General features: G+C 44.5%; 1 protein-coding gene across 1 annotated transcript; it reads left to right on the forward strand.

Annotated features, from left to right (window-relative positions):
• The first annotated feature begins 819 nt into the window (after positions 1 to 819).
• LOC308692522 (uncharacterized protein) lies at positions 820 to 9,177 on the forward strand. Its single transcript, XM_081368602.1, has 7 exons — positions 820 to 890; positions 1,573 to 1,878; positions 1,976 to 2,320; positions 4,136 to 4,255; positions 4,469 to 4,528; positions 8,530 to 8,610; positions 8,722 to 9,177. The coding sequence occupies exons 1-7, from the start codon at positions 830 to 832 to the stop codon at positions 8,775 to 8,777; spliced, it is 1,029 nt and encodes a 342-aa protein (XP_081224728.1). The 5' UTR covers positions 820 to 829; the 3' UTR covers positions 8,778 to 9,177.
• The last annotated feature ends 3,162 nt before the right edge of the window (positions 9,178 to 12,339 follow it).

Below are 12,339 nucleotides of genomic sequence, written 5' to 3' on the forward strand. Positions count from 1 at the left end.
ACAGAATGTAAAAAAAAAACTCTGTAATTCCTTATGTTTACCTTAGATCAGACATACCGATAGTTAAAACTATGGATATATGCTCAACTACTTTTTTGCTGCTTTCATTATTACTTTAGAATTGTTTTAATACTTTATCATTTTATTAAAGTATTATTTAGAAAGAGTAACACCGCACTCACGAACAACAAGGTGCCAGACAAACAAAACTGAAGATCTCAAAAAATAAAACTGTCTGCACACTTGAATCCTTTCAGCAAATTTAATAGCCAAGCTTTCGGTCAAACGACCATAAAGTATTATTTCAAATTTGCGCAAATACGACGCATGCGCTGTCAGCGCGATATGGCACAAGAGTTTTCAACCGCATTTCCTGTTTACCGTGGCGTCGACGTCATTACTGTGCCACTAACCAATGAGAACCAGGTGCGGCCCCGCCTCTATCGACGTCATCACTTTACCCCTAACCAATGAGAAGCGTTATGGGGTGCAGCCCCGCCCCGATCTGCAGGCTGCAGCCAGGTGTACTTGCATCAGGCTGGAAAGCTGTAAAGCTTTATGAAGCTTCATCTCACCATCACTACCTTCAGGTTCACTCAGCTCAACAGTTATACGCTATATTAGCAATAATGATTATTTTGGGAGACATGGATGAGCTTTGATTGGTGGTTCCCATCATGCACTGCAACATTAGGCTTTATGTTTATTTCAGCAGTGATGGTTGGTTGGTCAGATGAGAGGAAGTTAATAACCACAGGAGGAGCTGCTGATGTTTAAAGGAGGAGCTGTAACTATATATAATGAAGAGGAAGACTGACAGAAACAGAAAATGGCTGATAAGTGTGATCTGTGTCTGCTGGGACTGATCATTCTCTCTTCACTTCTCACAGGTAAAGAAATCTGTATTTTCTCTAAAGACATTTAGTGGAATTAGTCTGGAAAGAGTTCATTTGAACATGCTCAGTTTATTCTTGCACACATTCACGTTGTGATCTCAGAGTTGTGTATTGATACACACAGATCATACTGTATTATTCCTGATACTGGACATAGTGTCACTCAAACATCTGATGATGAAGAATTATCTTCATATTAAGAGTGTGTCAGTGATTTGAACAGCTCTCTGATAAAGACTAATAGTTTATTCTGGAGAGTGTGTTGTTTGCTTTAAGTCAGGAAAAATACTATGATTTAAAACTTCTGCTTTTTATGCTGGTGTGTTTTATAGTGTCATTTATTAATATATATCATGTAACGTAATTTAGTGATTCTGACAGGTCAATTTATCTCAAAAGGAATTGTTAATTAATTTATAGGGAATTCGAAAGAATCACTTATTATGGCCGAGCAAATGACTCGTTCAGGGTCTATCAATGTAATTTTCTTGCAGGAAAGAGCGGACACAACTTTTTCTAGTATTTTAGACATAAAAGGAAGATTTGAAATGGATCTATAATTTGCTAGATTATGTGGGTCTAATTGTGGTTTCTTATATGCTTTTTATGCTGGTGTGTTTTATGTTTCATTTATAAAAATATATCATAATGATCACTGAGATATACTGTGTTTCAGGAACCAGTGGAGAGGAAGTGTTCATCAGTTCTGGTGAAAATGTCTCTCTGTCCTGTAATAAAGCTCTTTCTGACTGCAAATCAACTACATGGACCTACACTAAGAGATGTTCAGCAGTTGATCTGATTACTGGAGGGATAAAGAATAAAGACTCAGAGAGACATGAGAGACTGAGTCTGGAGTCTGACTGCTCTCTGAACATCAAGAACGTCACAGTAGAAGATTATGGATATTACACCTGCAGACAATATGTGAATAGAGAACAACAAGGACCTGAGGCTTATGTTTACCTGTATGTTCTTCATGGTAAGTTTATGATTATGTGGTCAATTTAAAAAGGGCAGATTCTCCCTTTAAACTCAGATGATGATTGAAGAGTCTGTGATTTGTGTCTTGTGTTCAGTTTCAGTGTCTCCATCATCATCATCATCATCTTCATCCTCACAGACTGAGATCAGTCCAGGCCGCTCTGTGACTCTCTCCTGTCAGTTGTATTCAGATACTGGACTCTCATGTGATAATTGGGTCAGTTCTGAGGGAGTTGAGCTGTTGTGGGTGAATCAGGCTGGTGTTGATCTGAAGACAGACTCCAGATATCAGATATTATCATCATCATCAGATCAAGATCGCTGTATCTTCACTCTGACTACAACACTCCTGAATGAAGATGACAACAGAGAGTGGAGATGTCAGCTTACTCAGTATTATCAACTCAAGACCTCAGTCAGATACACTGTCAAGTATTCAGGTGAGAAAACACTCTTTTCTGACAGATTTGTGAAAACTTCCATAGATTGGCTCTACTCTTTCTGATGGCTTCATACGTTTTGGAGTTGTAAAATATTAGTGGTCAAAGTCATAAACTGCATAGCCTAACAATCCTTATAATCCCCAATATTGGCCTCCTACATGGGTCATACATGATATATTGCATAAATCAGACGAGTGTATTAAAGCCTAGTATGACCCATGTAGGAGGTCGGCTTTAGGAATTATAAGGCTTATGTCCTTCATTCAAGCTGAAGGTTTATTTGCAGAAGCTCAACTGTGTTTCACTCTCATATAAACCAGGAATAAATTATACAGTAACACATTAATACAGTTATACAGTAATACAGTACAGTCTTATGGAATTTAGTTTCAATATTACTTTAGCTCTATGCTTAATCTGACTCCAATTTCAAATGATAATCAAATTTAGATTGTGTTTCTGATTAGAAAATAATCATAAATATTGATTATGAATTAATTTAGATCTCTGATTCAAATATTCGTTCATTAAGGACCCGGCGTCACTCTGAGACGTCACGTCACGAATGTGCGCTCGCGCTCACAAACTAGCCAGTTCAGAAATACTCAGATTATATTATATGAGAGTGAAACACAGTTGAGCTTCTGCAAATAAACCTTCAGCTTGAATGAAGGACATGAGCCTTGTAAAATGCATTCACACTTGGGGAAGTCAATAAATGTCCTGAAATAGTCAGAGGGAGCAGTGTAACCATTTTACCCTAAGCGGCCGCTCACTGCTGACCCGTAGGTGTAATTTTATATAATAGTTGCCGCGTACACCATGATAAGTCAGGGATAGTCAGAAATCAGAAGGTCTAAGGATGTGCCCATGCTCCATTCATTAGTGTATTAGGTGTGATCTATCCTGGACAGAGATTTGCGGAAACACCAGACTGCACATAATCTACTACAATAATGATTTCTGAATACTTCAGAATAAATCAAGATGTAACATTCATTTGTCAGGTAAAATGTATTATGCCAATTACAGAAGTGATTAAAAGCCAATTCAGAAATAATAAATACATGACATCAACTACTCAAAGATGACTCTAAAAGTAAGCAATGCATTCCTGACAGAGACACACAGTGGTGTGTGAGTCCAGCAGGAGAACACTGAAACAGGGCTGTATGGGTGATGATCCTGGTAAAGGATCCCAAAGACTGCTCTGTCACCCAGCCTTAAATACCCAGACCAGAACAAAAGCGGTTATACAAATACTGTTTAGAGTTGTTTTGGGTCAGTTCATGTACCCCAGGGGGGTAGCACCTGGTTTCGGGAGATATCTGGCAGAGACATCACCCAGAGAGGAGATACAGGATTCTCCTCAGTTCTCAATCTTTCTCATTAAACCAGTGACTGCAATGAAATTAAGACCATTTTACCAATCGCACTGAGACACTTAAAATGATACCAAACATGAAAAGAAAAAACAATAGATTCACAAGACACATCATATGTGATATATAGACATTCTTAGTGAACTTTTAGTGACTTGAGGAGGGAGAGGGGGATGCAGAGATAAGGATGAAGAAATGTTTGGGCAGGAGTGTCCTGTGCTCTGTCTTTGCTATCTTCTGTCCAGGGTGTGTTTTATGGCTTTATTGCAGGGTGAGTTTTGTCTTAGCAGGAAAATCAGTTCTTACAGTAACATAGTTATACAGTAATACAGTACAGTCTCTTCTCAACTACTGCCACTGTAAACTGTGATGATGGAACACAAACTGCAGGTCATGATCGATATGAACATATGATGTTAATGTCCTACAGGTGATGCGTCTGAACATTCATCTTCTGCAGATCCAGTCGCTTCACCAACACTGATTCCAGTCAGAAGCTCAAACTCTGAGAAGACATCAAGCCGAACTACAGCAGCAGCTCCTACACAAGGTTCATGATCACTGTATAAATAGATTTACTTTTGGTCAATGGCGATAGTCATTCTCCTCCTGACAGCTTGAGAGTGAAGTAAGAAGATAATAGATGACAGACTCGTGCACATATTCATCATTTCTGTGATGTGAAGCTCCAGTATTATGTGATGATGGTGTTGTGTATATGTGGCATTATGTGTTGAACTGAACTAACAGACGTGATCCACAGATCCAGCTGATCCAGCATCAGAAACTGGAGTCAGTGTGACTGCTGGATCATTATACAGAGGTACGACACGTTCATTTATACTGACAGCTTTATAACATTAAACTATCTGTCAGTCTGTAAATGCTTCATCAATAACGTCCCGGGTTACGTATGTAACCCTAGTTCCCCGAAGGGACGGACGCTGCGTGAAATCGCAGTGGGAAAGCCTCCAGCGTAGTGCGTCTGAAGCATGAATGAAATCTCACCATTCTGTCTCACCATTGACTGATTTCATTCATGCTTCAGACGCACTACGCTGGAGGCTTTCCCACTGCGATTTCACGCAGCGTCCGTCCCTTCGGGGAACTAGGGTTACATATGTAACCCGGGACGTTCCCATTCAGGGACTACTGCTGCGTGAAATCGCAGTGGGAACGCAATACCCACGTCCCCATGCGAGCAAGTCTCCGTCGTGTGAAATCAAGGCGCACAGGCTGACGAAAGAACTTGCGCCCCAGGAGTGGAGCTAAAATCGAGACTATAGAACCTGACGAATGTGTGCGGTGAGGACCAGCCTGCCACATCACAAACGTCCTGAAGAGAAGCTCCTGAAAGGAGAGCTTTAGAAGCAGCCATACTCCGGGTGGAGTGAGCCCGTACAGCCAAAGGTGAAGGCTGACCGGCCGACTCGTAAGCAAGTGAGATGGCCTCGACCACCCACTTGCTCATCCTTTGCTTAGACGCTGGGCACTCCTTGTTGGGCGGCCCAAAACAAACAAACAGCTGTTCAGACTTCCTCCACAGGGCAGCTCTGTGGACATACGCATCTAGCGCCCGAACCGGGCAGAGCAAATTAAGTTTCTCCAGGTCCGACGTCACAAACGGAGGACAGAAAGCCTGCAGTATAACCGGTCTAACTACAGTAGTTGGAACTTTAGGAACAGAACCTGGCCTAGGATAAAGGGAGGCCTTGGCCATGCCAGGTGAAAATTCCAGGCACGAGGGAGCAACCGAAAGTGCTTGAATGTCTCCAATCCTCTTTAGAGACGAGATAGCAAGCAGGAAAATCGTTTTGAGAGTAAGGAACTTCTCGGAAACCTCTTCGAGGTGCTCGCTCGTGCGTACTGCTGGCCTCAGCCTCAAAGTGCCACGAAGGAAGCGAGATATAAGTGGGTGTCTCCCAAGAGAAACTCCACTCAAAGGGGCGTGGTAAGCAGCCAGGGCCGCCACGTACACCTTCAGTGTGGAGTGGGATAACCCCGTGGAGAGACGGGCCTGCAGGAACTCCAGCACTGTACCAACCGGGCAGTTAACTAGGTCCTGTTGGCGTTCTCCACACCAAGAGGTGAAAAGTTTCCACCTCGCGGCATATAACCTCCTCGTAGCGGGAGCTCTGGATTGGAGAATGGTCTCAACGACCTCAGTCGAAAGACCGGATTCTATGAGCTGAGCCCCCTCAGAGGCCAAGCCCATAGTCTCCATGGCTCTGGGCGGGGGTGAAGGATCGACCCACACGCCTGAGAGAGTAGGTCCCTCCTGATCGGAATCTCCAGGGGAGAGCCGTCGAGGAGGGACACAAGGTCCGAGAACCATACTCGGGCCGGCCAGAACGGGGCTATCAGTAGTAGGCTGACTCCGTCCCGGCGAACCCTTTCCAGAACTCCTGGGAGCAGAGCGATCGGGGGAAAAGCGTACCATAGCGTCCAACCCCAGCGGGGCTGGATGGCTGAGAGAGAACCACAGTGGACAGTGTGATGTCTCTTTGGAAGCAAAAAGGTCTATCTCGGCACTACCGAAATGTTCCCAAAGGAGCTCCACCACCTCGGGGTGAAGTCTCCATTCCCCGGGCCTCGGCCCCTGCCTCGACAGGATGTCTGCCCCTCGATTCAGATACCCCTGGAGATAAAACGCTCTCAAAGACAGAAGTTTCCCCTGGGACCATAGAAGGATCTGACTGGCTAGCTTTCATAATGGACGCGACCGCAGATCCCCCTGATGGTTTATGTAAGAGACCACCGATGTGTTGTCTGAGCGGACAAGCACATGGTGGCCCCTCAGGTCTGGGAGGAAGTGTTTCAAAGCCTGAAACACCGCCAACATTTCTAAGCAGTTTATGTGCCACGAGAAATGATGGTCCTGCCACAGACCCTGAGCTGGGCGACCACTCATGATCGCCCCCCAGCCTGTGAGGGAAGCATCCGTCGTTAGCGTCACATGACGACAAGGAGCTCCCAGCACGGGGCCTTGGGACAAGAACCGAGGATCTTTCCACATGACCAGGGCGCGAAGACACCGCCGCGAACACATGATCGTGCGGAGCGGATTTCCCCTCGGGGAGAATCCCTTGGTTCTAAACCACCACTGAAGCGGTCTCATGTGCAATAGGCCAAAAGGAATAACATTGGACGCTGCTGCCATGAGACCTAACAGTCTCTGGAACTATTTTACAGTGAGTGACTTGAGTTTCCCTACAGTGCGATTTAAGAGACGCAGATCTAAAATCGGACGCAACCCTTTCTTTCTTTCTTTGGAACAATGAAGTATCGGCTATAATAGCCTGACTCCCTGCTGGGAGGAGGAACCCGTTCTATTGCTCCTTTTTGAAGAAGAGTCATAACTTCCTGTTCCATTACCAGAGCCTGTTCGGGGCCCACCACAGTGGGAAGAACCCCGCTGAACCGAGGCGGACGAGACCTGAACTGTATAGCGTAACCTCTTTCGATTGTGTGCAGGACCCACTGAGACACATTGGGAAGATTTTTCCATTCCACTAGAAAATCTACTAAGGGTACCAGCCTCTCGAGGCTGGCCTCTGGTTGAATGTTTTGTGTGACAGACACAGTGCCCTGTAACGGCGCACCTGCAGGGAACAACTGGTCTGAGCACGCCAGAGCCCTCAAAGGAGGGGGCGAGCGACCCTCTGGAAAACGCTCGCCGGATCTTACTACGCCCTGTTCGGGCAGGGTTAGTAGTACAGACCCCTGAGGGTAGCGGGAGAGACAAGGCACCCTTACGGGAGGTGTACGCAGGTCTCTCTCGATGGGGGCCACCCTCAGATTTAATCCTGACGCTGTGGACGTCAGGACCGTTTAGACGCGGCCTTCTTGGCGACAATGACTGTCCTCAAATCAGCCCTGGCCCGCGAAGACCTCGTCTGAGAGCGCCCCGTCTCGTCCCTCCAGCTTCTCTGCGGGGGGGCACGGGACGTGACGCTCTGTATCTGCTGCGCTCTCTGCCTCTATGAGCTACTCTGCGGGTGGGACTGCCCTCGCTCAGCAGCCCCACTTTGAACCTTTATTTTGAGGGGAATAAATTTATGAAATGCTGCCGCCTGTTTTTTCTCTTCTTGGAACCTCTCTGAGACAGAATGTAATGCGTCACCAAAGAGGCCAGCAGGCGACATAGGGGCATCTAAAAGAAGAGATTTATCTTTCTCCTTCATAGAAGTCTGGCTCAACCAAAAAATGCCTCTCCTTGTCCACCAAGGCTGCCATAGACCGACCGATGGATTTCGCGGTCTCCTTGGTGGCTCGGAGAGGGAGATCAGCTGTCTGCCTGAGCTCATTGATAGTGTCGGCAGAAATTCCCCCCCCCCACTAGCTTCTTTAAGCAGGTCAGCCTGATAAGCCTGCATGATCGCCATCGTGTGTAAACATGCGGCTGCCTGGCCCGCCGCCGAGTAAGCCTTCCCCACCAGCTTAGATGTATTTTTTAGAGGTCTGGAAGGGCCGGTGCTTTGAGTGACGATGCCGATTCGGGAGAGAGATAGCTCGCAAGCGTCTCCTCCGCCCTCGGCATCGTCACATAACCAGAAACACACACAGATCGATGCTGAAGTAACAAAGGCTGTTTCGCTTGTGTTTTCAGGGGTGCTTTATAGTTTCCTGGTCGGCGATGTCACCCGCCTACTACGTTCCGTCTCGCCATTGACTGATTTCATTCATGCTTCAGACGCACTACGCTGTAGGCGTTCCCACTGCGATTTCACGCAGCGGTAGTCCCTGAAGGGGAACTGTTGATAGTTGAATACCCTTGACTTCAGTCATGTACAGTTTCTCTTCTTCCTCTCATGTTTCCTGCAGTGATTGTGATTATTGTTGAGATGGCAGTGTTTGCTGCTCCTACTGTGATTCTTCTTCAGATCATCTGTGCAAGAAGAGCTGGTGAGTTTTGAGCCGCACACAATCTGATGATTCACACTCATCTGATCTGGAACAATCTGCAATCATGATAAAAACACATACGAGAGGTCAGTCAATGCTTTTATTTTGCAGGGAGGAAGGACTCGAAGCACCCAGAGGAAATAGAGATGCCGACAATATTAGAATAAAATACTGATGAGTTTAGAGCCAATCTGCAGCAATATTTACAATAGCAAAAACTTACAGAGGATTGTTCATTGTTTTATTTTCTTCTTCTCAGAAAACAGAGGAAAAAACTCTGAGCACTTATAGTGACATAATCATGTTTAGATAAAATTTTCTTGGTTTTATGGATATATTTGCCTACAGTGTTGAAAGTAATTCTCTTGCGCTTCATATGTAAACTGCTTTAAATATAATATTAATACAGTAATGGACAGACTCAGACTGTATAATCTCTCTCTGTTCTGTGTGATGGAGCTGATTTGTGGATTCTTGGATCTTGTCTGTTCATTCCTGTTTTTAGCATCTTTTTTCATTTTGAATGATTGCTATAATTTTCTTAATAAAACCTCTGCAGTTGTGTTTAATAAGTCTCCTTTCCTGAGATGTTTGTTCCCCTTCATGAGCTCGTAATGTATCGTAATATAGAATAGTAAGTGTGAGTATTAATGGGTCGAGTGTTGATGAAATATATGCGTTTTCAGCAGTTCTAGCACTGTGGTCTGTTTAAGTTCAACTGATCATCAATAGCTGAGTGGAGAAGTTGTGATGAAGTGTTGGGTTGGCCGACACCATGGGCAGTTCTGTCTCAGCAAGGTTTAGTTGAAGGTCCTTCATCCAGCAAGAAATGTCTGTTAGGCGAGCAGTGCAAGAAAGAAGAAACTTGATTTCTGATTGGCAACAGCAGTCAGATGACATCACAGGTGCCCTGATAGGCTGTTATACATCATCAGCTCTTTTGTCTGTTTATAAGCTGTTTATCTCTGTGTGTGTGTGTGTGTGTGTGTGTGTGTGTGTGTGTGTGTGTGTGTGTGTGTGTGTGGATTTACCCTGCATGCTGTGTTTGTCTGTAAAAGCATCACACAGATGGCTGGTTGGGTTAAAAAGTGCATCACGTCATGGAAAAGCTCCACTACACCTGATGATGTGTGATCTGTTTTGGAGCAAAGTACACTCGTTTAAAAACTGCAACTGATGCTAATAATCACTTTTAAAATACTTTAAAAACTGTTTCATAATTCAGGAGTCATGGATAGTGGTTAACTTTTAAGTAACAAAACAATTTTATCATTAATAATGTAATGATTTTATTTATAGAATGTAACGGCATGCAGGAAACTGCTAAAATAAGAAAGTGAAACTAACAGTAATGCTCTCGTGTGCAAAAGAATATCCTTGTGTTCAGAGTAGATGTGTGTTGAGCCAGTGCGGTTCACAATATGCACTTCTCAGACATGTTTCACACACATGTAAAGACACTTAACTGTGGTATAGTGTCAATAAATATCAACTCTAGCATGATTTACACACTCAGATTGTCAGGAGTGTGACAGCGCCAACATGTGTATTACATGGTTCATGATACTTTAACATACACACATGTAGCGCCCTCTCCCTTAGATTTAAGCAGGAGGGGTCCTGGGTTATTTGGCAAAATTCTATTGCCAGATGATGAGAATTTTTATAATAAATAGATTTCTCTCTACAGCGAGGCGTCTGTGGGCTGTGCTCTAAGTGTGACATTACATGATTTCCGTAGTGTTTTCATAGCTGTGATCTCACTGTTGAGGTCTGGAAACATGTTACTGCTGAGTGAGAGAACTCACAGTTTGACCACAATAGAGCCGTGATCATCTCTGAACCCAGTTGATGAATTTAAAGACTGCCCTTCTGCTGGTTCTGGCATCGGTCCAGAGAGTTGCCGATCTGTCTGATCTGCTCTTTCAGTGGACGCATCGTGCCTCGAGTTTGGGCCTAATCTCCAGTCATCCTACCACCTGCCCTCTAGACCCCGTCCCCTCACAGCTTCTACAAGCCGTCTCTCCCACACTTCTCCCAGCACTCACACACTTCATCAACTCATCCCTCCATACTGGCATTTCCCCTACAGCATTCAAGCTGGCTCGGGTAACTCCACTGCTTAAAAAACACATTAAACACATCACTCAGAGAGTTACAGACCTGTCTCTCTCCTACCATTCATAGCGAAAACACTTGAACGAGTTGCTTTCAACCAAGTATCATCTTTCCTGTCTCAGAATAACCAGCTGGATGTCAACCAATCTGGCTTCAAGAAAGGGCATTCAACCGAGACAGCATTACTGTCGGTCACAGAAGCCCTGCGGATCGCCAAAGCTGCTTCCAAATCTTCAGTCCTCATTCTCCTGGATCTGCTACCTTCGACACTGTGGATCATCAGATCCTTCTGTCCACCCTCTCATCACTGAGTATCACAGGTACTCCTCTCCACTGGTTTGAGTCCTATCTCACAGGTAGATCCTTCAGGGTCGCATGGAGAGGCGAGGTATCAAGAGCACATCAGCTGAGACCACAGGGGTTCCCCAGGGTTCAGTGCTTGGACCCCTCCTCTTCTCCATCTACACCACATCACTGGGACACATCATACAGGCTCATGGTTTCTCTTACTATTGCTATGCTGATGACACACAGCTCTTTCTCACATTTTAACCAGATGATAAGCCACAAAATCACTGTCTAGAACATTCTCGTTCACGGTTCCTTGCTGGTGGAATGATCTCCCCACCCTCATCCGGAATGCAGAATCCCTGACAACATTCAAAAAGTTTAATGGGGTAATCCGTAATCATAGACCAGCCAGGCAAAGGGTCAAAATCCATACAAAGACAGTCCAAAAACAAGAAACAAAACAGGAATGGAACTCAGAAGTGCAATCTGACATCAAACAAGGACTCCATGACAATAACTGAAACAGACAGGGTATAAATAGACAGATACAAACAATGTGAGTGGGAACAGCTGTGTGCAATGATCAGTGATGAGTTCAGACAAAGGATTATGGGAAATGCAGTTCATGATGTGGTGGTGACGGTATGGGGAAGAGACCTCTAGTGGACACCCAGGGTACACCAACCAGACACTGTGACAGGCATCTGCTAAATGACTAAATGTAAATGATTGGCTCGCCATGTCCAAACCACAAACAGAGCATCCACGGCAGGGACAGATCAGGATTCAATAGGACAATGACTCAGATCAGATGACATAAGAAATAGAAAAAAAAAGCAAGAAAAACAAAAAACCCGGCCTTGCAGAAACAAGGCCAAAAATAATCATTATTCAGCTGTTCAATAAACTTTTTAAATTAAATAAATTGTCAGTTTCATCAAGTTTGATTTGGCCTTAATCCAGATAGTTTCATTCTTCTTTCATGTGTATTTCTAACTTTTCCCGTTCGTCTCGATCTCTCTTTCCGTCGGCTTCTATTACCCTTAAAGCGAGACTTCTGAGGATATTTTTCTCTAAAATAAACTATTTTTAACATTGCAGTTTTATTTAGATCCAACATATGAACAAATACAAGATAAACAAAGACCCGACTTGACTTGAAACTTGAAACAAACATGAACATGACCATAACAAACTCAGTTGAGAACCCGCTTCAATAACCGAGAGCAGGGCCGTCTCAGTTTAGTGGCGCTTCTGAAGCCAGACTGGTTGTTGTCCAGGAGGATGTTCTGTGTAAGAAATGGAGATAGTTGGCTACTT

The sequence above is a fragment of the Scardinius erythrophthalmus genome (assembly GCF_964197995.2).
Source record: "Scardinius erythrophthalmus genome assembly, chromosome: 1".
NCBI classification, from domain to species: Eukaryota; Metazoa; Chordata; class Actinopteri; order Cypriniformes; family Leuciscidae; genus Scardinius; species Scardinius erythrophthalmus.

Excerpts from the sequence above, each read along its gene's own strand:
- LOC308692522 (XM_081368602.1), top strand. The coding sequence starts at position 830 with ATGGCTGATAAGTGTGATCTGTGTCTGCTGGGACTGATCATTCTCTCT. Across the intron at positions 1,879-1,975 it reads TTACCTGTATGTTCTTCATG|TTTCAGTGTCTCCATCATCA; the intron begins GTAAGTTTATGA and ends TCTTGTGTTCAG. Across the intron at positions 4,256-4,468 it reads AGCAGCAGCTCCTACACAAG|ATCCAGCTGATCCAGCATCA; the intron begins GTTCATGATCAC and ends CGTGATCCACAG.